We start from the raw sequence: 25,363 nt of genomic DNA, 5'->3' as shown, positions 1-25,363 counted from the left end.
TTGAGAGAAAACCTTGCAAATTTATTTTTCCTAACAAAGTAAAAGGAAATAAGTAAAGATGTGTGCAAGCAGTATATTTCAGTAAGACACTGCACTTTCAACTGGTTGATTTTTACAAGGCATGCATTTTAATTTTTTTCTTAAGTGGCATCATTTCAACGTACTTGTGATGGAATAATTGCAGTGTGATTCAGCTCGGAAGCATCTGCACTTTCAAGATCATATATCCACAAAATTAACTTCTAACAAGTAAAAAGAGACACAAGTTGATAGTTTTTTAACAAACACTAATATTCTATTACTGTGATAGCATTTCTTCTTGTGACAACACATAACGTAACAATATTAACTTAGGCAATGCATGTGCTGCAAGCTACTCTTGTACTCTGATGTGAACAGGCAACAACTGAGGAAAGCAGCACCTCCTTTCTCAGAAATAAAGGGAGAAAGGGTAAGAATTTATGCAGAAGGATTTTTTGTCCTCTGATGCTGTCATACTTCCCTCAGAAGCCCTTCCTCAGTCTCTCTCCATTCTTGTAGGCTATGCAGCTATATGCAGCCTGTTCTGCTGCAGCACAGGAAGAGGGGTCATTTACTGCTGAAAGAAAACAGAACTTATTTTTTGTCAAGGAAATGTTACAAAGCTGTTATTTAAATGCGCATCATGTATGCTTCCATGACTGGCACATTGCTGACATACTGCTCTTTCAGTCAGGAAGCAGGCAACCACCTGGTATTTCCATCTTATGGTACAGGCAAGGAAATAATCATTCAGTGAGGCAGACTCAACACCTTTACCACAAAGAATAATGGTGTGAGGATGTGCACAGAGACAGTTATCATAAAGCATCTGACATGCTGCAAGTTTACATCCTACAGTTCGCATCCTGCAGTTTCCTATTCATCTGCTCAACTCAAAATGCCAAGATTTGCAATCCATCCTTAGAATAGGGCAAGCTGAGTAATCATACAGCTGCTTGCTCAGAGGTGGCTGAGTGGAAGAACTTGCGCAGGGAGAATACAAGCTTGCTTCCACAGCTGTGAAGTTCAATCATTTTTAGCAGACTGCGAACTACTTATTAATTCAGTTTGTTAGCAAGAACACTTTTTTAATTATTTAAAGCTTTAATATTTCCCCACATCACCACAATCTCTCTCACAGGCAAAAAGGGGGTGAGGCAGGAAATAACTTATGTAATAATTTCTTTGTATTAAATTTGGCAGATGCTACGAAGCATGGAATTTTATAAACAAGATGATACTAGTTTACTGTACCAATGGAATGTTTAATCAGATTCACTGTATGCCACACACATTTTAAAAATCTCAAGCAAGTACATTGATTCAAAGAAATGAATAATAGGTTGGTCTGCCAAAATCTGCCATTAATCAGCCTGAATTTGTGTCAAAATCGTTTTCCATAAAAATGAGAAAAAAAATTGCAGAAGAGCTAAATTAAGATACAAGGCCAAAGAACACATTCAAACTTAAATTTACTTGGCTTTCACTTATGGAGAGTGGATCTGTTCTACAAAACCAATAAATTAAATATTACTTTAAATTATCGTTAAAAATCTTGCTATTAAATAAAACTATTTTATGTGATTTAAATCAATCTGCTTGTATGAGATGTGTATACAGTGTCTGAAATAATGTTTTTAACATGCTGGATTTGGTTGTTCCACTGAATAAATACTTTAATATTTAAAGAGAGATCCATATTTGCTGACGTTTCTCATTTAAAACCATACACTTAGCAACTTTCATAGGCTTTTTTATAACATAGCCTCTCTCTTACCAAACATATGTACTATCTAAAGAAAACACGTTTTCTGAAAATTTCACCTTATTTAAAGTCACCAGATTAAAAAAAAACAGTTTGCAAGGAAATATACCTGCTCTACCAGAGTGCACAATACAGACCCTGTGTTGTGCCCTATAGAAGGAGAAAATTCCCCTCCCCAATAAGGGAGACGTGCCCCTCTGTAACGACATGACAGGGAACAAAGTGCTGCTTGTGTTAGAATTAGAGCTTCCGAGTCTTCTGCACTCTTGCTGCAGCTGGAATGGGTAAAGTCCAAGGGCGAGGGAAAGGCAGGGAAACTGCTGTATCTTGGATGCCAGATATAGAATTAGGATTGCGTGAAATCAAGCCCCATTAAACATCCTGGATGAAATGTTAATTCTGATGAAGTCAATGCTAAAACATCCACTGCCTTCAAAAGCAGTCAAGGATTCATCCATCAGTTTAAGCAGAAAAAAGAAGCTGTAGACGAGGATCAGAGTTTATAATATAGAAGCATGTTTTAATCACCAGTCAAGTAAAATGTTAAAAATCTACCGATTATCTTCAAATTTGCTGAAAAAAATCCGTATGACTACAAAACTAAATCTGCAGTTTTCAAGCACATTACACAAGTAATTCTAACCAGTGTGACTGAAGTAGAAGAAAAAAGTCTGATCTATGGTTCTTCTAGGATGAGAGAGATTGCTGCTATTAATGCTGTCTTTGGCTTCTTGTCAATCACGTTTTGTTTAAGCTTGGTAACTGTACTCAGTGCATTCCTTCCAGCAAAACAAAACAAAAAAAGCAATTAAGTGCTCCTTTCTGCAGCAGTATCTGGGAAATGTGGGAAGACAGTCTCAGGCAATATTAACACTAATCAAAAGAGAGAACACGCAAGAAAGTTTACCCTGGGGTTGGTAGGAAAAAATCCGAGCAAGGAGCTTACTAGTTTACTGTACAAATAAACATAGAACAGTTGCATGGCTTTGAAGGCAAACACATGATGCATTACACTGGAGTTATCAGAGGGGTTCAAAAACTGAAAAAGAAAGCTACTGGTATTTATTTCTATTACGTTTAGAGAAACATGACTTTGTATACATATTTCATGAGCAAAAGTATGCCATTAAAAGTATTCCTGACTAGCATTATAGATGTTTTCTTCCTAAATAAATAAAGCAAGCCAAACGCTGGCAAACTCCATGGATGACAGAGGCAGAATACAAGTTGCTATTTTCACCTAAAACCTACCAGGTTTATTCAGAAAATCTACAGAACTTGTTCAGTAGTCTCACAACCATCAGACTTTTTCCTTCCTTTTTCTTAGTGCTTCTGACTATAAGGTGATCATAACTCTGGTAGGGCTTCCTAGGCTGACAGCCAGCAGTGTTCCTGTCTGGTTTTATTATGTTAAGATACATGCTTTTATGTGTCACTACTCATTTTTTCTTGGCCTGTCTATCATACTTTAAGAGCATGCCCTCTCCTTCCACACAAGTGGCACCTTCTGTTCAATTGTTTAAAATTCCTATTTGTTTGAGCAGATGTTTTTTAGCTGCAACTTCATCTGACATAGCCTTCTTCAGAGACGCTAGAGCGTGCAGGGGGATATGCTTACATTCTAATGTTTAAAAATCATTACTGAGCAGGATAAACACATGTATATAGACAAAAAAAATAAAGTCTCTGCCTCATTTTTCTCCCTTCTCATGAGCATTCTTTGGAATCCTGCAACAGCATCCAAGATATTTTTATTTCTACAATTGACTCCTTTCAAGAAACATGTACTTCTGGCCCCTGCAATCAAAATCCCCCCGCATTGTACAGTACATAGGAGGTTCTTCAATAACCTTCAGACCTGTTAGATGTACCTCCCAGATTTGTCTCTTTTCTTTTTTTAATCTACTGCTCATGAGCTACCTTCTGCAATTCTGTCTTGAAACACTGATTTACTTTGGGCAATGGCTGGCTGTGTTTTTGTTCTGTGCTACATCTGAATCCACATGTCAATATCCTTCATTTTTACCCCTGTACTAAAGTACAAAAGCTCCTCTTTTCACCTTCTATGGATTTTAATTCAATATACCAGCAAAGGAGTTCTCAGTTTGACCCATACCTATATACACACATGCAATATCCAGCATTATCAAAAAATCATACATTCCAAACTGTCAGGGTTTTCATTTATTCACATAGATCATTAAAACTATCATACCTGTTAGAAAAAGTTCCTATTATATATTTCAAAAAATATTTATGTAGAAAAAAACCCTTACCTGTCTGTTTGTAAAGCTGCTGTCACATACCACATGAAACAATTAGAATGATCAGAAGCAGGCAGATACTGCTCTTCATCCTCAAATGTCTAGAAGGCAGAAATATGTTTTCCTTTGATACACCATTTTTCCTAGTGTTATTGGCTTATGTTTTACTTGTGTCAATGTATACATCTATACAGTGCTTTATTACTTACAGAAAAAGCTTTGATTTGTTAATAGTCCAACTGAATTAAGTGAGACTATTTACGAACACACAAGCATGCTTGGGAACTCAAGGTACTAAAGCCTTGGTGAATAACCACATCTGTAGGTTAGGACTCAGCACAGCACAGCACAGCATTTGCTACCTCTTGTTGAACCAGTAGTTGAAAATTCAAACAGCTGAAGCTATTCTGGAATGGTTTAAGAGATACTGGTAGGAAATTGAAATATTAAAGGTGACAAGAGAGCTTGAACACATGAGCAGATTTAGGATTATTTAGATATAATGAATGAGGTGAAACACAGATGCGAGAGAACTAAGGTTTTGCACTGGGAAAGGGTCATAGGAGAAGGAGGGAGTTTGAGAACATGAACAAATAGGCAACAACTGGTTTTGATGTTCATGAAATAGGTTGCAGCAATCCCATCTGGTAAGAGAAAACATGAAATTAAGAAAGGTTTTTGACATGAAATGTTTGTTTTGTTTTGTTTTTAATGCCTGTATATTAGATCCTTTCTGAACAGGATGCACTGCATTTATGCAGTTTATGTAAGTTTCTGTGCCATCTTAAATGGAGGTATAGATGGGGACATAGACCAAATATTAATCTTTTCTTTATAATAGTCTTATTTAATTAACATATTCAACATGATATTGCAAACTTTCTTAATCTCTTTAACAGATACTATAGTTCCTTCTGGTCAGTGCTCACAATAAGGATTCAGCATGAGCTTCTTCAGACCCAAAACCAATTACAATCCAGATACCAAAATAACAATTACATTCCTGACAAAATACTGAAAAGATGCTAATTAGTCAAATCCCAAGTTTTTTTGTGGTAAACATGGTGGAAATCTGTGACAATATCCACATAATTAGTGCTGTTCCAGTATGCCAGGCAGGAAATACTATTATTGCAAACCCATTTAAGAATCAAAAGTTCTGCTTAGTAAGAAAATTAATAATATCTGCACAACAGTTTCTTATCTCTCGTTTAATGCAATAGTAAAATCTGTTAACATCGTCCTGTACTTTTTTTAAGCTTTAATCATACTACAGAATTTGGTATAAAACCACTCAACGGCCATTACAAACTACTGTGAGAAAGCTGAGGTCTTTTTACAGCTATATATGATAAACAGCTGCCTTTTGTCCCCAGAGAAGATTTGGGATGCAGATAGGTCTGTAAAGCAAGCAGAGTAACTGGATGTTAAAGAGATAACTGTAAAATATTTACTATTTCAATAAAATAAAAGAGGCTATCAGAAATCTCACAATTCATTGATTCATTGAACCATCTCAACACTAGTTAAACTCTGTTCTTCCTTGGAAGTTTTCCGTCACAACCTTTAAAGGTGGGTTATTTTGTAAATAGCATATTCAGTTCTGGAGCTCCATTTCACAACAGACTGTGGATGCTGTGAGAGACATCTGCATCCAAACCATCACAAGTACACAATGATCAGACCACAATTAATTTTCTCACAATTTATTTTCACAGCTTACCTTGGTCTTTACTTTTGGTTTTACTCTGTAAGTCCTGCAAATGGACAGTTCAGTGTTGTTTTCAGTGAACTAAAATTATTTAAAAATAAACGCCACACATAACACAAATGTTTAACACTACTTAAACTGAGATATGTGCATCTTAGAATCTATTTAAATCTCAAAAATCCAGGATTTCAGGATCTTCTTCATAACTTTCTGCAAGAGAAAACCTCCACATTTCTATTAAACAGAGTATACAATCTAGCAGTTCAGCACTCAAGTGACAGACAAACCACCTCTCTAAGACTGGAATGATTATAGTTTTAGGGCATTATTTATAAGCACACTGGATCAAATTAAAAAAAAAAAAAAAGAATGTGAGAGAAACTTGAGCCTAAAAGTATGTAAAATATTCATTAAGCTTTTGGGTCAAGTTTATCTTACATGTATGTGAGACAACCTAGCTACAGTGTCAGTGACACCCTGGGGAACTGGGAGATGGGTGTCACTCACCAGCTATATAAACAAGCTGCTCAGTGACAGACAACTCGCGGGGCACATTGCCCAGCCCCTGAGCTCTCCAGGAATGTGGTATGGGGCATTCTAGAGGCCTGCACATCCTGATCACCTGCCTTTAAGGTCACACTTCACCCCACTCACCGGTTTAGTCCCAAAACATCAGATAGGATTAGTAGCAAAAGAAATTCAGGCTGTATAAGGACTTGAGTATTATGGGTTACAGGTTAACACAGACAAAAGTCTTTATTCTAACCTGTATTTAAAAACCAAATACAATCTTCATTGATTCTTACCTACAGTCCCTGTGGCACTTTCAAGAGGTGGTGAACTCAGGGTGCTGTTTTCAAACAGATAAAGCTGATATAAGCTGGGGCTACTGTGCTCCCCTTCCTTGAGCTGACACTTTTGCAATGACCCAGATAAGGGAACTGTTTTAACCAAAAAACAGACCTAGGAAAAAGGAAAAGCCTTCAGAAAATTCAAGATCTTTCTTAGTCAAATATTGTGTGTTATTTGGTGTCCTGTTTTAATGAATAAAAACAACAAAAAGTATTCATGCCTTCACTGGGGGGATGTGTGTTATTTGTTTGTTTCCTTTACATAGTGCTTTGTTCTCCCTGACCCAGAGAGACGTATTCTGAGAAACATATAAATCTATAAAGTCCTGCAAAAAATTAATCACCCAATATCTATCACACATGCATTCTATCAAACTTTTAATGGCTGATACTGCCAAAGGCTAAGATGGAGACAGAACACAATCTTTGTACACACTTGACATATTGTAACACTAAGGAACAGGGAACTTACACCTTCATTGGAGGGCAAGCTGCAGCTCGGATCACAAGAAGCAAATTCTGGGGGGACACAGTAATAAAAGCTAATTTGTATCAAGTATGTCCATTATCATATTTAACATATTACAGGTATGTATTTAAATTACAGTATCATATATACAGAAAACTCCGTTTAATTTCTGCTCTGTAAAGACAGCAATTCCTTTGCTATTCTTTTAGAGAACAGAATATGCAGATCTGAAGAACTCAAAAGATTTTTTAACCCTTTTTTCAGTATTATTACAGAAAGTAGTTGTTTTTGCAAATCATAGTTTACAAATCTCATTTCCAAGCAACGGATTTAGCTTTAAAACTTTTCAACAACAATATTTTATTTTCCTGTATATCTCCAGTCTTGTCAGCTGCTACTTTATTGACAGTTGCATGTAAAAACCACACTTCTGTAAACTGTCAATAAAATTTCAAAAGTATCCCATATTATCTTCTCTCCCACTGAATTCAAAATCTTGCTATTGTGGTGGTGTTTATGATTTTTTAAGTTCTTACCTTTCATCTTCTGCAGTACGTACATCAGGAAATTCCCACTCAATAAATGAAGTTCCTTCATATTCTAGATATAACTAACCAAACAATTGAAAACACTTGCTAGTGTGCAAATATGTCAATTGTGACAACATATACAAATACTACTTTATAATGTTCTTAATCTCATTTTTATCATGATAAAAAGATTAATGAATTTAACAAAAATAATTAAGGGACATTTTAACTAGAAAAACTAATTTTAAAACAGTAGTAACAGGCAACAAGCAGGTATCAATTACATTGGCACACTGCTTCAATAAAATTATGTACGTCCTGACTGTATGATGATTTCTATTCCTCCTCAGCTAAATGGACAGCATTCTGGAGAGTTTGAAGTGCTACAGATGCCAACTGTGCCTGGCACAGTGAATACTAGACTTCTTTTTGACGATGGCATTATCAAGATCCAATATTTTTTGTGTGTCACTTTACACCTTAATATCAAATTAAACCACAAAAATGCTCTAAAGATGCTGTGAATAATCAGGACGTAACACTTACCTTTTACTGAATGTTTTAATGAGAGTAATGTCACAAATTTCAACATTCTATTGTTTGACACAGGTCCGTAGGACACCAATGGCCCACAGACCACTTTTCTACAACCACTGTTCTAGAGTAGATGGGACCTCAGTGTAAAATACCTGAGTATTACATCATTGTCACAGGCAGAACCAATTTTAACCGAAAATGGGCGATGTGCCCTGACATTTTCATTATCAAGGGTTAGTTACACCACACATTCTACACTAAAATCTGTACTTTCCCTGAAACTCAGAAATCACTTGCAGTAGAAAAAACAGTATCAGAAAAATAGTAAAATCATTTAGTAGTCCTTCAACACAATTAAGAAGTACTGATAATGAGAAAAAAATAGCACTCTATGACCCATCGGCCATGTCAAGCATTCGCTAATAGTCCAGTTGGCTTTCTTGCTTGTTATAGCATCTTCCTTTCATTCATGCTCACCCTTGATTTTCTGAACTACGGAAGTTCTTACCAAAATTCTCCTCTAAACTACTTTGTGTGTCATTTTTTTTAAATACATAAGAATATGTGAGACACTTCATGAGAATAATTGAAAACATACAGATGTAACAACTCCACATATCTCTTTCAACACATCTGAATGAAATGCAGATCACACACTGCTTCCCTTCCCTGTTATTAAAAATTCCTGAGCCTTTTGCTGTTTATTGGGAGGCAGGCAATGCAGTCATGAGAAAAGCCTGAATGTACCCAAATTACAGTGAAACTTGTGATAATTGTAACTGCCTCAGTTCTTTATATCCAGTCAATAACATCGAACAATTCAGAAGACAAGACAACCTAAACTTTATCAGTGTACACTTCTACTATGGGTTCAGTTTTACAAAGTCAGTCCCATGTACTGGCTTGCTAATGCCAGAAAAAGCGCTGGCGCTTTGTGCCACCTCTAAACGCCCACCTGACCTCTCACAGAGCAGATTCAACTTGCTCAAATGGCAAAAAAAGTTAATACAGTCCATAGACTTTAGAGGAAAAAAACCAGCACTGTAACATTGCATGCTCTTGCTGGTTTTCTTGCTTACAGTAAATAACAAAAATAAGTGCAACTGGGAGTTTCTGCACAGTTTTATTCTAAACTCATACTACAGCAAATGCCTGGTTTTGACAAGGGGCATTAGACACCAGTTGTGCTTGTACTTTGGTCAAGAGTTACCATGTTTTAGAGCTATACTACAAATACAGTTAGTGAATCATGTCAACAAAGAGTATTTAATGCCTTTTAAAGTATTAGAATGAAAGCCTCCATTTAGTTTGCAAAGAAAAGGGGCTGGAGGAATGATGGACCCATAATACCATATATTAAAAAAAAATTCTAACCCTTGCAGTACTGATCAGTATTGATTACCTTGATCTTCATTAAATACTTAGAGGTTTTCTGAAAGTGAAGAATGGTTTTTTTCACTGGTTCAATACCTATCAAGAAAACATGAATCTCAAGTGTCTTTTACAATAAATAAAAATAGCAGAACAATGGATTTGTGTGCCTAAGACTCTTTGGGAAGTGACGTTCCACTAGTATTGCATTGCTAGGACACTACAACAGGCTCAAATTTGTTTTGAGATTTGAGGAAATATTTGTATTGGCAATGGTGGGGTGTTAATATGATTCAGCTATACTGGAAAATCATATCCTGAAACATTAATCTAGACCATTGTTTGGGGAGTCATGAGATGATCGAGGGCCTCAGATGCGAGTGAACTAAAATTAAGTTTGCCATTGTGTCAGCAAGACGAGAAATTTGACTTTGGCAGCTCCTTGTGGCTTTTAGTGACTTCCCACCAGCTCTGTGCAGTGACACAGAAATCATGGCTGTGCTTTTTTTAGCACAATCAGACAAAAATATTAATACTATGGACTCAACAGAATCTTTAAGGAACTCTTGGCTCTTTGAAGTGTATACACACAATTGCCTCCTATCGTTTGCCACTACTCAACATCTTTGTACTGAACTACTTTGTCACAGCATCTCTTTGCACCGATGGTCAGGATTTAGGTATTTTAAGATTTTTTTTTTTAAAAATGTTCTCTGCCGACTTTGTATTTAATTTTCTGTTATGTATCTCCCTAGCTTTACAAGGCACAGTTAAACATTTCTCCAGTGGCTTTTACAGATCCTCAAAATCTTGGTCAAAGTAAAACCCGAAGGAGTGAAGAAACGTCTAGAATCAAACTCTGCAACTTACTAGACAGCTGCAGATTGTCACTGCTCTGTGACTCAGGTTTTTGAACAGCTGTCTTAGCAATAATTACATCATTCAGATTTATGTCTTTTTAATAGCTACTTTTAAAAAAATATCTTCCCCCAGGGGTGTTGATTCTGTGAAGCAGGAAAGAATGAAAACAACCACTGAGACATCAGCTCTACCTCTAAACCCTCAAGTATGCATGATGAAGGCATGTCTCTGCAATGGGTTTTTTCCATTTATTTGTTTTTCCCCTCATGAATAAGCTTGGGGCCATGTTCTGGTGTCTCTGGAGAAAATGGCCTCCTTCCTTTAGCCCCTGGTTCTGCAAACACGGATTTATATTCTTATCATTGTCAGCAAAAGGAGCTGCATAGGCAAAGCTACGATATACTGCAAGCACACGTTGGCAGGTTGGCACGTGTGACAGGAGCCACAGGTCATGCCTTGCCCACGGGAGATGTAACCTGAGGGGAAGCGGGGAGACACCCTGCACAGGGACCCGCAGGCTGGCTTCAGGAGAGCTGCGGGGACACCTGTAGCGCCTCAGGCCGTGGGCTGCTGCGTCCCAGAGAGCCAGCCCTGGGGAACGGTCACAGGGTCCGCCGCCACCGGACCCAAGGCCGCAGCTTGAGTCCCATTCCGAGCAGAGGCCAGACGCGAGGCACACAGGCCTCCCCTCACGGCTCCCCTCAGTGACCCTCGCCCCCTGCTCCACCTCCACACGCCGCAGGCGCCACCCAGAGCCGGTGGCGCCCGGTGGAGCGTCTCGGCCGCTCCTCCGCAGCCTCCCGGTGCCCGGGCCCCGGCCACGGGCCAAGCGGCCAGCACCCGGTCCTGTCACAGGTGCGGCCGCCGAAGGACTACGCTCCCCAGCATGCATCGCGCCCGGCTCCGCGCGGCGGCCTGCGCGGGAAAGGCCGCGCAGTATGCTGGGTAGTGTAGTCCGGGCTGTGAGGCGCGGGGGCGCGGCGCAGGGGCGAGGGCGGCAAGGGCCCGCCGGGAGCGGCGGCGGTCCCGGTGTTCCGCGGGGGAGCGGGGCGGGGTTGCCCCTGAGGGCAAGGGGTCTGCCCGGCGGGGAAGGCCGCGCTGGCGGGGCCGGTAGGCGGCGGCACCTGGACGCGGCAGCACCGCCCGCCCGGGAGGAGGCGGAGGCGGAGGGAGAGGAGCCCCCGCGCGCTGCCGCATGTGCCCGGAGCGGAGCCGGAGCGGGCAGCGCGAGCCATGGCGGAGCATGGCGCCCCGGCGCCCGCCATCCCCAACGGCGAGTGCATCGCCCGCCGCCCCGGCAACAAGGTGACCGTCGTGCTGGGGGCCCAGTGGGGCGACGAAGGGAAAGGCAAGGTGGTGGACCTGCTGGCGCAGGACGCCGACATCGTCTGCAGGTGCCAGGTGAGGAAGGCGAGCCGGGGCGCGGGGGAGGCCGCGGGTGTCACCTTGAGGCGGGCGGCCCCGCCGCCCGCTCGTTCTCTCCCCGCTTCTCCGCCGAGCGCCCGCCGCCGCGCAGGGCTGGGCGCCCGCTCCGCTCCGCGGGGGAGGCGGCGGGGCTGCCGCCGCGCAGGGCGGGCTGCGGGGCAGCGAAGCCCCCCCCGGCGGGGCAGGAGCCCCCGGCCAGCGCCCCGCCGCCGGGCTCTGCAACCCTCCCGCGCCTCCTTTGTCCCCGTCCCGGCGCCGGGGCGGGGAGGAGGAAGGCGCCCTCGCCGCCGAGAGCCGGCCTCCGGCAGCGGGAATGCGCCCGGGGTCGCGTCCTCCCCCTCAGGGCCGCCACGGCCGCGGTCTTTGTCTGGGGGGCGCCGGGCAGGGGCCGCGCTGGGCGCCCCCCGCAGCACCGGTGCCGGGCCGGACCCCGCGGCGGCGGCGTGGCCTGAACCCCGCCTGCGCGCTGCTCGGCCCCGCGGGGGTGCGGGCCCGGCCGAAACCGGCGGCGCGCGTGAGGGCATGCCTGCGGGCCGCAGCGGCGCGGTGCTCTGCAGCTCAAACTCGCTTTTAAAGGCTCGCCTGCCCTTGCTTCGGGATCGTTCTTGTGTCAATGAAATCCCACCTTTGTTTTTTTTTTTTAAAATTATTATTCTCTGTTCTGGAGGCCTTATTCCAGCAAAAAAAAGTGCGGCTAGCCTGCAGGCACATTACTCTTAAATGCCTAGGTTAAAACAACCCACGTCTGAGGAGGTGTTTTTCTTAACATTTCTAGTGTCGTCATTCTGTAGAGCACAACATCATGAACTACAGCTATGTACGGTTTTTTCTTGCATGAACTACAACCATGTACGTTTTTTTCTTGAAGTTAGGAGAGACTGCAGTGTAAAATGCCTACAGCACATGCAGACTTCGTGTAAGTGTTGTTATCTGTATGCTTTTGTTGAATGCACAAATTAAAGTTGCTGTTGGGTGTTTTGGAAGAGCGTACCATTTCCCAAAGAGTGCAAATGCTGTATTATCTAACAAAAACTGCACATAAAGCTGGTGTCAGTTGCAAGCCAGTCAGTTGCAAAGCTGACAAATCAAAAACTTGAACTTCAGAGACTTGGATTTTGAAGCAAACATGTTCTTAAATAGCTGTTTTTGCAGATGAATTACTTTTCCCCATGTATCTTTTTTTTTAAAAAAAGTAATAAAATCTGATGTGGTGCTGTGGCATGGTTGCCTGGCTTTGTGGGTTATAGAACATGGTGACTCAGTTTGTTCTTTACAGCTTTGTTCTGGAAACTTTGAAGGGCATCTAGGTGAGAGTGAGCCTGTTTAATGCTAAGACTTTTTGGTGGAGAGGGAGAGGCAGACAGGGATTTTTTGTGTGCATGTGTTTTAATGTATTTGTTACTTCTTTTGAATCAGCTGGGTAGAGGATCAAGAAAAGGAAAAAAATATGATGTTACCTCAGGCTTGAATTGCATGGCCAGTTCTGCCATTTCTAACAGCATGTTGCTTCTGCTGAAGGAAGGAGTTCATCTGTCTTCCCTTTCCTGTTGATGGCTGTGCTGTGTGGGTCTCCTCCCATGCTCTGACTCTGGCACTTCAACACTTCTGTAGGTTGATTTAAATCACCAGAATGGCAGGGAACTATTTTTCGTTGGATTTACCTTCTAACCATTTTAATAAATAAACCTGAATTTTATTGGCTCAGAGGACCTTGATGAACAGAGGAGCCCAGAACAGAGTAAGCACAAAGAACAGTCTCTCAGAATGAGGGGGGAAAATAGGAATATTCTCTTTCAGTGGTACTGAGCTGTAAAACCATCTCACTGTGTTTGCAAGCATATTCTTGATGTTTTTGTTACTGCTGGTAAATTAGAGTATGACCCTTCCGCTGGGAAGAAAGGTTGTTACACACTTAATCAGCTGCTTGCTAATACCAGCTTTCTGTAATTGGAGCTTCTGATTCTTATTTCACCATTATACTCTTATTCATTCTAGGATGGTTCTTTCTGTTCGTCATGCCACAGAGCTGCTAGAATGCCTGTGGATGAGATCAAATATTTCTAGCGTGTTCTTGTGAAAAATTTATTAGTACAACTGTTTTCTTGGAGGACTTGGGAAGCTGTAGTAGCAGGTCTAAGGTGTTGTGGAAACTTGCGTTATATTGCAGCGAAACACTATAGTGTGGCTTTCATATCCTTGGTTCTGTGCAGATGCAGAGCGTAAAAATGATGCTGTCCCAGAAGCAGGAACTATCACTTTTTTTGCATTGGCTGTAAAGACATTGCAAGAAATTGTACTCAAATTTATGGCCATACCTACTTGCCTTCTAGGTAGCAGGTGACTACATACAACTAATGACTTCAGTCACTTGTTGGACTAGCTGACTGGCATCTGGAATGAGATGCATACCTAGGTATAATTAGCTGAACGAGTGTGTTAGAAAATAAGTTGTATTATGGCTCTACTTTTTCTAGATAACTGCCCTCCAAAATATTTTATCTTGGGTCTAGAGGTTTTTTGAAAGGAAGAAGCCCTGTGCTCAGAGCAAGGGAATGCTATTTTCTTTTCAGGAGACAGATTCACATTTATCAGAAGTAGTAGTATGGTTTCAAAAACAACTGTTTGAAGAGACTAAAACTAAAATACATCCATGGGCTGCGTGTATGTAGTTGCTAATGCATGAGGAGACTGCTAGTACAGAGGGTTCAGTCGCAGTTAATGCAAATATATCTACATGACAGGCAGACTATGTACTTGTTCTTCTGTTAAATTTGAATTGGTCTTCATTTACATCTAGGAGGTATCTGGTAAAATTATACTATTGATAAAACAAATGCATTGGTGAAACTTTTGCACTTAAACCTACATCTGGTTTTCAGTGGCTTACAGAGCAAAGTCTGTTTACCTGCTATTACATAAATCATAGTCCAGACAGTAAAACAGAGCAAGAATTGGTTTGAGATTCAGGAGTAGTTGCCAGAAAAACTGTGTTTTTGTGGGGTTTGATTGACGTGGTTTCCTCTTAGTAAGCAGCTAGCCTCGCTGCCATCAAACCTGGCAATTTTTAGAAGTATACATTGCTTTTTTGTCAATTCCACAGGTAATGGAAAGTTAAAGGAGAACATTTCTTGTTCTGAATATGGGATTTTCTACCACTGCAGAATGCAAGCAAATTGGGGAATTTAATTACCAGTGTTAAATTTGTTAGTGGATATGGAATGGCAAAGTAATGCAAGCAAATTATTTTAGGTAATAATTTTATCAAAATAAATACAGTACCAAAATACACTGTGTATCTCTTCTGTTAATGCTACCCCTTCCACCCAATCTACCAGTGTATACAATACAGCAAAAAAAAAAAGTAATGTCTGCACTGCGTGATTCTGTTCTCATTGACTCATTTATCACCAGATTTTTGGTCACTTCCTGTTCTTACTATTGGAGGTAGCTGACTTATTCAGAGCATGTAATTCACATGGGTGAATAAGATTTCTTAAGTCTTGAAATGATTTTTAAGCCATGCTCCCTGTACTAAAGAATCCTATTTTTCTGCTTCTTCAGTTCTGTTGCACATCTTGTTACTACTTCAAAACAGAATTGCAGCTTCTTACCACATCTTCTCACCCGATTTCAGTGTGGTCTGCTGGTGACTTCCCATCGCCGCGCTGCCTGCTGTGGGGCACGTGGTTGTACTCCTGAACTGCTAAGGTCTGCTAATTGCAGCGTGTGGATTCATCATACTCCCTTTTCCTCTTCTTGCCCCCAAACAACAGTGTGTACAGTGATGCCACTGCTGATCACTTGATGTGTGGCAGTTGTAGTGCAGTAGTTAGTACAGAAGTGTTCAGTGTGCTGATTCTTGGGGTTAAGCAGTTAAAATTGATCAGCTGATAACTGCCCAAGTCAGACTAAGGCTGCTAATACCTCTAGTACTCTGTATATAGCCACTTTTTTTTATTATTTAAACTGGAATTTTCTTATCTTCCATCCACCAAGCTCACTTTTTTTCTTTTTCTAAATATTCTCTTTTGAAAATGGGTTTCAGTCAAGAGCCTTTGCAGGCCATGCAGAATTACGAAGAGCAGAATCAGTAGCTGATTTTTTTTAGCTGATTAGACATTCGATAGGTGAGGTCTAGCTAGAGCTCTAATTTTTTTTTTTTAAGTGCTGGGTGCACTTTTGGACCTTGTTGTGGTTGGCAGCATGCCAATAATGTGCTCTGGTGAGGAAAGGGAGGTCAGTAAAATGAGTTCTTTGGCCTGCCCCATCAGTGGGTCATATGCTTTGCAGGCATGCTTTAGAGCATCACTGACAGGTGATCTCTTGTTATTGTAAACAATCACACAATGTCTGAATTATTTCAAACAGAAAAACAGTTGAAATCTGATTTTTCCAGTGCATAAAGGTTATACCATTAACAAAGGAGATCTTAATAGTACCAAAGAACAAGTTACACCTTGATCTACTACTGGCTTATTATTGTTCTTTCAGTGTTACTGTTACTACAAAAGCTTACTGTGGTTGTTTGGTTAAGATGCAGTACCCTATAGCAGCTTATTCAGATTGCAAATATTTTTTTTATTTCTACTGTACAACCTCACGCATTTGGAAGATGTTCTCTGTAAATATTCCCAAAGTCACTTTTTGTTTTTCATCTCCTTAAATATTCTTGTGAAATGTAGCAAACATTGGGTGGGGTTTTGTGCACTGAAGTGATGTAGTGCTGGGTCAGTCTGTGCCTTCAACATTTTTCTTGTTCCTTATCTGACTGCCTCACTTGATCTCTTTTTTAGGGATAGATTGGTCTTTATTCTGGACTTGGATAATGAATCCCGTTCCTTACCTAACGTATGCAGCCATTGCAACAGTATAGGTTGCGCAGATTAGGTGAAACTGAGGCAAAACCAGCACTAAAGAGTTTTTCCAAATATTGTCTCTCAATAGCAGTTCCACAGAGCAAGTTCTGGCATACAGAGAAATGTATGGATATTTTTTTTTTTTTTGAGATTAATAGATTTAAGTAAAGTTAGTTTTCTTCTATTTGTTAGGAGAAAACAGATGAATGTGTAAAACATGATGTGTTTATTCTGTTATATGCTGTCCCAGACTATGCTCTTGATCTTGTTCTGGTGCAACAGTTCTTGTAGTACGTGTTAACAAATTTCTGAAGTCTAGCCAAAATTCTAGAAACTTTTATGAAGTGTGTAGCGTGATGGCTCCTTTAGCTAGGTTTAGATCTTACAAACATGAATGGATTGTCAAGGAAGATTACTGCTAGCTGCTGGATGTTGTTTACGCTTAAATCCAGGAGTGGGTTATACAGTAGAGTTTGTTAGCTGCTTGAGCGGGGAGAAAGCAAGAAACTAATCACAAAATCTGGATATGAGAGAATAAATTCATTATCAAAACCTTGATTATTTTAAAAAATTATTTCTTTAAAGGGGGATGCTTTGTAATTTGAAGTTCAAAATTGATTTTTGGCAATATGTATTGAAATAAGAAGCAAATAGCCTAGTAATTGCAGAGCTGTATCTAGTTAGGGTGTACCACAGGGGTTCAGAGATATCTCTTCACTAGACTGATAAACTTTTCAGAAGTGTGTTCAGCTTTCCTAGGATCTGATTGTGGCAAGAAGGAGCCTTTCTTAACATTTTCTGTAAGTAATGGTAGTATCCAACTTTCTTGATGTATTTTTGACTTTTCATCTAAGAGTTAAAAGGAAATGTTTACAGCCATATGATGCCAAAGCAACATTGACTTGCTTCTTGCCCAACTTGGCAGTCACTTGTATAGCTAGCTTAGAAACAACAGTGGTTGCCCTGAGCTAAAAATGAATGCTGGAATGTAGTAGCAATAAAAGTAAACTGTAGAAAAAATTATGCACACACACATCTGATGGGGAGAGTTGAAAGGATTGTATGGCTTCTTCCTTAATGTAGCATGAGATAACATCTCTTTAAACTAGACAACTAATTTCTATTCTAGAGGATGTAACTTGAAAGACTTCTTTGCTCTACCCTGAGGCATCGTATTTTTGAGATAGACAACTTGGCATGATCACGTCGTAAGAAAAGGCATGATTGTCATTGTCGACTTTTCGGGTAGATAGTTCTCTTAAATGCATATGTCAGTATTTCAGAGCTGCTTTAAATACTTTTGTATTCACTATCAGTATAGAGAGCCATTCACAACATGCTTTGAGTAGTAATTTCAGTCTAATTTCCTAATGAATCTTTTTTTTTCCCCATGCACCTCCTCTGTTAGGTAAAGTTGCAGTAATGTGGACCAGTCTCAGCAGTTATGGGAGTGCTGCTGTAGGTGAGGCATCAGGGTTTGAACTGCTGTCTTGTATTGATGTGTTCAAAAAAGATTTAACTGTTCTGGATATTATATTAACCTCTAGTTTACCCTTGACTAATGAAGATACGCTGTGGAAATAAAATGCCTCTTTTCAATGTACATAAATATAAAATGGAGAAAGATACACTGTTGTTCCTCCATCTTAGTTTCAAATGCATTGTATTTTTTATGCCTTCCTGCAGTGATCTCTTGGTTGCACGTTATACTTAGATATGTACACATGCCTTATACTTAAGCGTACACTTCCTTGGCTAGCACACATAGCACACATTTATTCTTGCTCTTTGTGCTCTATACAAATGTTTTAAAAAGTAGAGAATGTCTTGCTGTCTTTTTTTTTTTTTTTTTTTTTGTAACGAGTCGTCATATTTTTGCTTTCAGTTTATGAACAAACAACTCTGCTTTCCTTTTTGGTTTTGCTGATTATTCAAGTTGGTACATTAATGTTTTGTATTAGACTGTTTGCACTTTTTTCTAAAAAGGGAAAAAAAAAAAAGGGAAAACCCCAAAGTTTGAAGCTAGAATGAATTTAAGAGTGAGGGTCTTTTCAGTTGGTGATGGATATATTAAGTGTCTACCTTTTTCCTGGAGGAGTCCCATGTGCCAGGAAAATGGAGGAACTGCAAATCCTTCTCCCTTAAGCTGGGAGGACAAGCAGTCTAGACCTTTGCATACTTTTCAGGTAAATCGGTGAGATTGGCTGCAAAGCCAGAAGCATGGAACTTTTCTAAGAAAACTCACCAGAGGAAGAAGTTCTGGTACAGGATTTCTGTATAAGCATTTGAGTATGACTTTGTATAATTTTCAGAGTCTTTTTGGAAAATGAGATTCCATGCTTCCTCAATTGTTGACTTTACTTGGCTTCAGATGAGGTCTTAAGTTAGCAGGCATTGCATATAAAACATACTGGAGCTTGGAACTCCTAGTTTGATTTTCTTTTTTTTTTTTTAATTTTAAATTTTTATGTCCTTGTTAAACATTAATATTGTTGAAGTATATTTATGGAAAGCCAAATAAGTTATTGTTAAATAAATTAACTACTTAAGGAACGTTCTGGGTGTACCTTTATATTTAGCAGAACCCAAACGAAAACCCTAGGTGGTGGTTATTTCAACCTCAGCGTTTTGTTAGCTGAGTTTTGGTTGTGGCTGGTTAAGCACTGTAAACCTTAATTCAGCAAGAAAATACTCTTTATCTAACAAGAGCATCCCTCTTTAATCCTCGACAATAAAGATCATGATGCAAACAGGTTGGTGAAGTCATCAATTAGACTTTCTGAAGACAGGCATAAGCCATTACTATTTTGTCGAGTGAACTTCATTAAATTATCAAGATTCTGCCATAACTCCAAAAAAGATTGGTTCTTACTTGTCCAGTGAATCAGCTGAATACACAAATGTTGCCTGAGGGCTCTTGACTAGTACAGCAATGCAATTCCAGAAGAAAAATTGCTATTTAATATTATTACGAGTGCTCCTTTTCCTTGCTTTATACACAATTTGAAAGCTGCTCTGCATGGACAGAATGTAACAAGCTACAGAGCTCTTGTGCTGCTGGAAGGTTCAAAGTGAGACAGCTTGTCTTGCTTCAAGGTTGTTCATACATTCTTTTGAGTTTACCAGTTTGGCTCCAGAATACATCTTTATAAGAGTTACACTTCTCAAAATTGTTTCAGTCTTCAGACCTATAAGAAAAAAAATAATCGTAGCGCTGTCAGGTACTTGCATTAATATTGTTGCTAGTTCTATCCAATTCCTTACCTAAAATACTTTAGCTTTTAAATACTTTAACTGCCAGCTATAGAATGCAAGAGAAAATAAGCCATTTTGCATGGATGGGGGAAGTGCTGAAATTACATACCTTAAATTACTGTAGATGTCCTATTAGAAATACTGATCAGTCAATATGTTTAAAATCTAATCCTCTTTGATACTATTGATTAGCCTTCAGTGTGTTTTCCAGTGCTGCTGTTGCAACCATGGTGTAGTATTGTGGTAACTGGTGTGCTTGTGTCACCTGTGTGGGTGTGTTTGTGCTAGGTGTTGCCTTCCAGTGCTTTGGTAGCGTTTTTTGGCTAGTAGGAGTCACTTATTTGATTTATTGAAATTTCAAGCTTGTTCCCAGTAAAACATCAGCTAGCAGATAATGACTTCTTTCCTTTCAAATTAATGTTTTCAAGCACTTGAAACTATTGCAAAAAGGGTGTTTCCTAAGAATATTTATCAATACTTGCAGATGCCTTTGCTGTCTTATGCCCCCTCTGTGTGTGTGTAACTGATTCTGTTCACGTTTGCCAGGATAGGTTGTTCTAGAATAGTTATCTTATTCTGTATGTAGTAATGACCGACCTATCTGAATTGAATATATGGATACAGATTCTTGGGTGTGGTGCTTACACCGAGAAGGATTTTTAGGCCACTTAATCTTCTTTAGCATGCTGAAGACACCACCCCACCCCCTACCCCCCTTTTCTTTTTGTTCGCTGTTACAAAAAAAATCGTCTCTGTGCAGTTAACCACTGTAAAAGGCATATTTCAAAAGTGGTATTTCATAGGGAATGTTTTTTTGGAATGAGGCTTCTAGAAAGGGGGTGAGTATGTTAAAGGGGGTTTTGTTTCCAGGACTGCTGTCATTCTAACAGTACTTCTGTGATAATTTGTCTATTAGTATGTACCTTTGTGTCAGAGTCCTGTATACTTAGCTGTTCTACATGTTTAATAGCTTGGATATTTCAAGATTACCAGCTAGTGGTCAGGGGTCATATGCTTTTTCAAGGAAGTGATTGAAACATACCCCACAAAATGGGAATAATGGCTTTTAAAAAAGCTAATGCATTTAGTTGTCTTACAAAAACAGGTATTGCTTGAAGTATTATAGATTGGGTAATGATCTTATGCCTGATCCTAATTTCTTTGTTCCACTTAATGACTTAAAATACTCTAAAATAATAGTATAATTTAATATTGTCAGGATCATGAAAGGAGAAAAAAAGCTACTGTGTCTTACTGGGATTTTAAATTGTTCATCCATCAGAACGTCAAGCTAAAAAGTCCCTAAGCTAAGTCCATATACTGATAGCTCCAACCCCCTGCCATGGGCAGGGACACCTGCCACTAGCCCAGGTTGCTCCCAGCCCTGTCCAGCCTGGCCTTGGACACTGCCAGGGATGGGGCATCCACAGCCGCTCTGGGCAGTGTGAGGTGCTCCTCACCACCCTCACAGTAAAGAATTTCTTCTGAGTATCTAATCTAAATCTACCCACTTTCTGTTTAAAGCCATTCTCCGATACCACATACCCTTGTAAAAATTCCCTCTCCAGCTTTCTTGTCCTCCCTGTTAGGTACTGGGGGGCTGTTATAAGGTGTCCCTGGAGGCTTCTCTTCTCCAGGCTGAACACCCCCAGCTCCCTGAACCTGCCTTCACAGGAGAGGTGCTGCAGCTTTGTGGCCATCTTTGTGGTCATCTTTGTGGCCTCCTCTGGACTCCAGCAGGTCCATGTCCTTTTTGCATTGGGACACACAACATAGGTTCATGCTTGTTGTTCATGATGACTTTCACACTTTGATTCCAATGCAACAGGCACCCGCTTTTGAGCTGGATATGTGCAGAAGTTTTAATAAAAAAACCCAACAAACCAACCAAACCCAACCCAACCCAAGAAAACCCTCAACAAGTTAACAACTCTTTAAATAAAGAGTACTAAGAAACTTCCATGGTTGAGGTGTCTTTTGGTTTGTTTTTGCATCAAAGCTATGATTAAAGCAGCTCTCTAAGATGACTAGTTTCATAATACCACAAATGATTTGAACTGGTGTTGTTGGGGAAGAAAATAGGTGTTTTGTTCTCACCACTTCGAGCAAGCTCATGTTTTTCCCTGTTATCAGCAGTAATGTTCAGTGTCACCTGGTGGCAGTTAGTCCTTCAGCATTGCTGGCAGCAGTGTAGGCAGCAGCTGGTAATCTGAAAACTGGAGACTGGATCCAAGCATGAAACCGACCACCCTAACTTTGGTGTGTGGTTTCAAAGTTTTGAGTGACAACAGTGGGCCTAGGTATTGACTACAAGGCAAAATCAAAAGTTAAAGAAGGACAACACTGTATTACTTTGTATTATGAAGTTCATGCTCCTGGCGGTTGAAGAGTTGGGGAAATTCATTTAGAGGCACAATCACAGAACAGTCAGGGTTGGAAGGGACCTCTGGAGATCATCTAGTCCAACCCCCTGCTAAAGCAGGGTCTCCTCGGTCAGGTTGCACAGTCGCATCCAGGTGGGTTCTGAATGTCTCCAGAGAAGGAGACTGCACAGCCTCTCTGGGCAGCCTGTGACAGCGCTCTGGCACCCTCACAGTAAATTAGATTTTCCTCATATTCAGATGGATCTTCTTGTGTTGCAGTTTGTGCATGTCACCCCTTGTCCTGTCACTTGGCACTATTGAAAAGAGCTTGGTCCTATCCTCCTGACACTCACCCTTGAGATATTTGTAGACATTGATAAGATCCCTTCTCAGTCTTCTCCAGGCTGAACAGGCGCAGCTCCCTCAGCCTCTCCTCATGAGGCAGATGCTCCAGGCCCCTCATCACCTCCGTAGCCCTCCGCCGGACCCTGCCCAGCAGTTCCCAGTCTCCCTTGACCTGGGGAGCCCAGCCCTGGACACGACGCCCCAGGTGTGGCCTCCCCAGGGCAGAGCCGAGGGGCAGGATCACCTCCCTGCCCCTGCTGGCCACGCTCCCCCTCACGCACCCCGGGGTCCCGCTGGCCCCTTGGCCACCAGGGCTCACTGCTGGCTCACGGGCAACTTGCTGCCCACCAGAACCCCCAGGTCCCCTCCGCAGAGCTGCCCCCCAGCAGGTCAGCCCCAGCCCGTACCGGTGCGTGGGGCTGCTCCTCCCCAGGGGCAGGACCCTGCTCTTGCCTGTGCTGAACCCCACGAGGTTCCTCTCCGCCAGCTCTCCAGCCTGCCCAGGCCTCGCTGAAGGGCGGCGCAGCCTTCGGGTGTATCGGCCGCTCCCCCCGGCTTCGTGTCACCTGCCCACGTGCTGAGGGCACGCTCTGTCCCCGCGTCCCGGTCACTGATGGGCAAGTTGAACAGGACCGGACCCAGCACTGACCCCTGGGGAACACTGTGGGCCACAGGCCTCCAGCTGGACCCTGCGCCGCTGGTCACAACCCTCCGGGCTCTGCCCTTCAGCCCGGTCTCAGTCCACCTCGCTGTCCCCTCATACAGCCCATGCTGCCTGAGCTTACCTACGAGGATGTTATGGGAGACAGTGTCAAGAGCCTTGCTGAGGTCAGGGTAGGCACCATCCACTGCTCTCCTCTCATCTGCCCAACCAGTCCTGCCATCATAGAAGGCTTTTAGGTTGGTCCAGCATGGTTTCCTCTTGGTGAACCCATGTTAACTCTTCCTGATGACCTTCTTTTCCTCCACATGCTTAGAGATGACCTCCAGGATGAGCTGTTCCATCACCTTTCCAGGGATGCTGGGGAGGCTGACCAGCCTGTAGTTTCCTGGGTCCTCCTTCTTGCCCTTTTTGAAGCTTGCATTGACACCGGCTTCCCTCCAGTCCACAGGCACCTGTCTTGTTCTCCATGACCTTTCAAAGATGATGGAGGGTGTCTCAGCAAAAACATCTGCCCGTTCCCTCAGCACTCGGGGGTGCATCCCATTGGGGCCCGTGGATTTATGGTGTCAGGTTTGCTGAAGTGACCTCTAACCCGAACCTCCTAGACCAGGGGGAAGTGTTCCTTTCTCCAGACTCCTCTCTTGCCTCCAGGGTCTGGGAAACCAGAGGATTGGCCATGGCAGCAAGGACCAAAGTAAAGGTGTTGTTCAGTAACTCCACCTTCCCTGTATCCGTCGTCACAAGGGCACCCACCTCATTCAGCAGCAAGCCCATATTTTCCATAGTCATCCTTTTCCTACTGATGTACTTGAAGAAGCCCTTCTTGTCCTTGCCCTCCCTCACCAGATTTAACTCCAGATGGATCTTAGTCTTCCTTACTGCCCCCTTGCATGTTCTGACAACACTCCTATGTTCTTTCTGAGTGGCCTGTCTCTTTTTCCATGTCCCATAAACTCCCTTCTGAGTTTTGCCAGAAGCTCCTGCTCATCCATGCAGGCCTCCTGCCCCCTTTGCTTGATTTCTTACTCATGGGGATGCACCGATCTTGAGCTTGGAGGAAGTGATGCTTGAGTATTAGTCTTGGTTGGACTCCCCTGCCTTCTAGAGCCCTAACCCATGGGATTCCTCCAAGTAGGGCCTTAAAGAAGGCGTTTAACATTGTAATTTGGTAAAGCTCTGGGCTGCTGAAAGGGCTGATCCTTTGGTCACCGAAGAATCCTTAGGGAGAAAATGGGGAACTAACTGTTCCAAATACTGTGTTGAAAGATATGAGGAGAAAAAATAGTGCAAGGAAAGGAGAAAGGACAAACTGAATGCTTTTAACTTTTTAAAATTTACCTCAAAATACAGTGCTAAGAAGATTGCTGACTTCTGAAAACCCAATTTTGGAAACCTCAGAGGATGCTAAAACTGCAGTGCTGTGCCTTGATAGAAATGCACAGAGGGATGGTGCTATACCTAAGGAAAGTATGCTTGAGACCTCAGAAGCACAAGTTTGTGCTAGCTTCTGGATGGGAGTACAGTGTGGTGTTGCTGGTTCTTACTGCTCCAAGGGAGGCTGCTTTATTGCTAGATGGAGAATCTGGTTTATGTTCTGTTCTGTAGCAAGGCATGTGCTTATTTTTCCTATGTGCTGTTTTCTGTGATGAAATGAGCCCAAGTCAGCAAGCTGGTTTCTAATGTAAAGAAAACCTAAAGAGAAATTGTTTGGCTTTTTTTTTCTTCTTTTTTTTTTTTTTTTTTTTCCTAAATAGCATGCTTTCTTCTAAGTGAGCCTTATTAGAAATTTAGGGAGAAAATAATTTATATTCTTACCTAAATAGCCTGGTAATAACCAAATCTAGAGAGATATTTCAGTATCAAATAAGCAAAAGTTAAGCATTATGCATATTAAATTTATGAAGTGCTTGGTCTCTGGTGTAAAATTAACAAGAACAGTTTTTTTTTTCCTAACAATTTCCAACAATATACTTCCAGTTCACAGTATTTGAATGGTAGGTGATGCAGACTTTTGGGCAATAAACACCTGGTTTTCTGTTGTTTGTTGTCTGACTTTGTCTTCTTGGTATGTTTCA

The 25,363-nt window shown here is 41.5% G+C and overlaps 1 protein-coding gene and 1 long non-coding RNA gene across 3 annotated transcripts in view; one reads left to right on the top strand and one right to left on the bottom strand.

Moving 5' to 3' along the window:
* Positions 1-278: 278 nt before the first annotated feature.
* Positions 279-11,355, bottom strand: LOC114014754 (uncharacterized). 2 transcript variants are annotated; one of them, XR_008732790.1, is made up of 4 exons: positions 7,085-11,355; positions 6,568-6,724; positions 4,063-5,807; positions 279-2,565 (listed from the first exon to the last, which is right to left on the bottom strand). It is a non-coding gene; the product is annotated as an uncharacterized LOC114014754 (long non-coding RNA). The 2 variants fall into 2 exon arrangements; XR_008732789.1 differs by having other exon boundaries at positions 279-5,807.
* Positions 11,356-11,473: 118 nt separating this feature from the next.
* ADSS2 (adenylosuccinate synthase 2) overlaps positions 11,474-25,363 on the top strand; it is a 40,524-nt gene continuing 26,634 nt past the window's right edge. The window contains exon 1 of the mRNA XM_055713889.1: positions 11,474-11,781. Within this exon, the coding sequence (XP_055569864.1) occupies positions 11,614-11,781 (168 nt within the window). The 5' untranslated portion in view covers positions 11,474-11,613. The remainder of the gene's footprint in view (positions 11,782-25,363) is intronic.

The sequence above is a fragment of the Falco cherrug genome, chromosome 6 (genome assembly GCF_023634085.1).
Source record: "Falco cherrug isolate bFalChe1 chromosome 6, bFalChe1.pri, whole genome shotgun sequence".
In the NCBI taxonomy this organism is placed as follows: domain Eukaryota; kingdom Metazoa; phylum Chordata; class Aves; order Falconiformes; family Falconidae; genus Falco; species Falco cherrug.
Note: the sequence above shows the minus strand (reverse complement) of the source record. Positions and strands in the feature narration are given on the sequence as shown.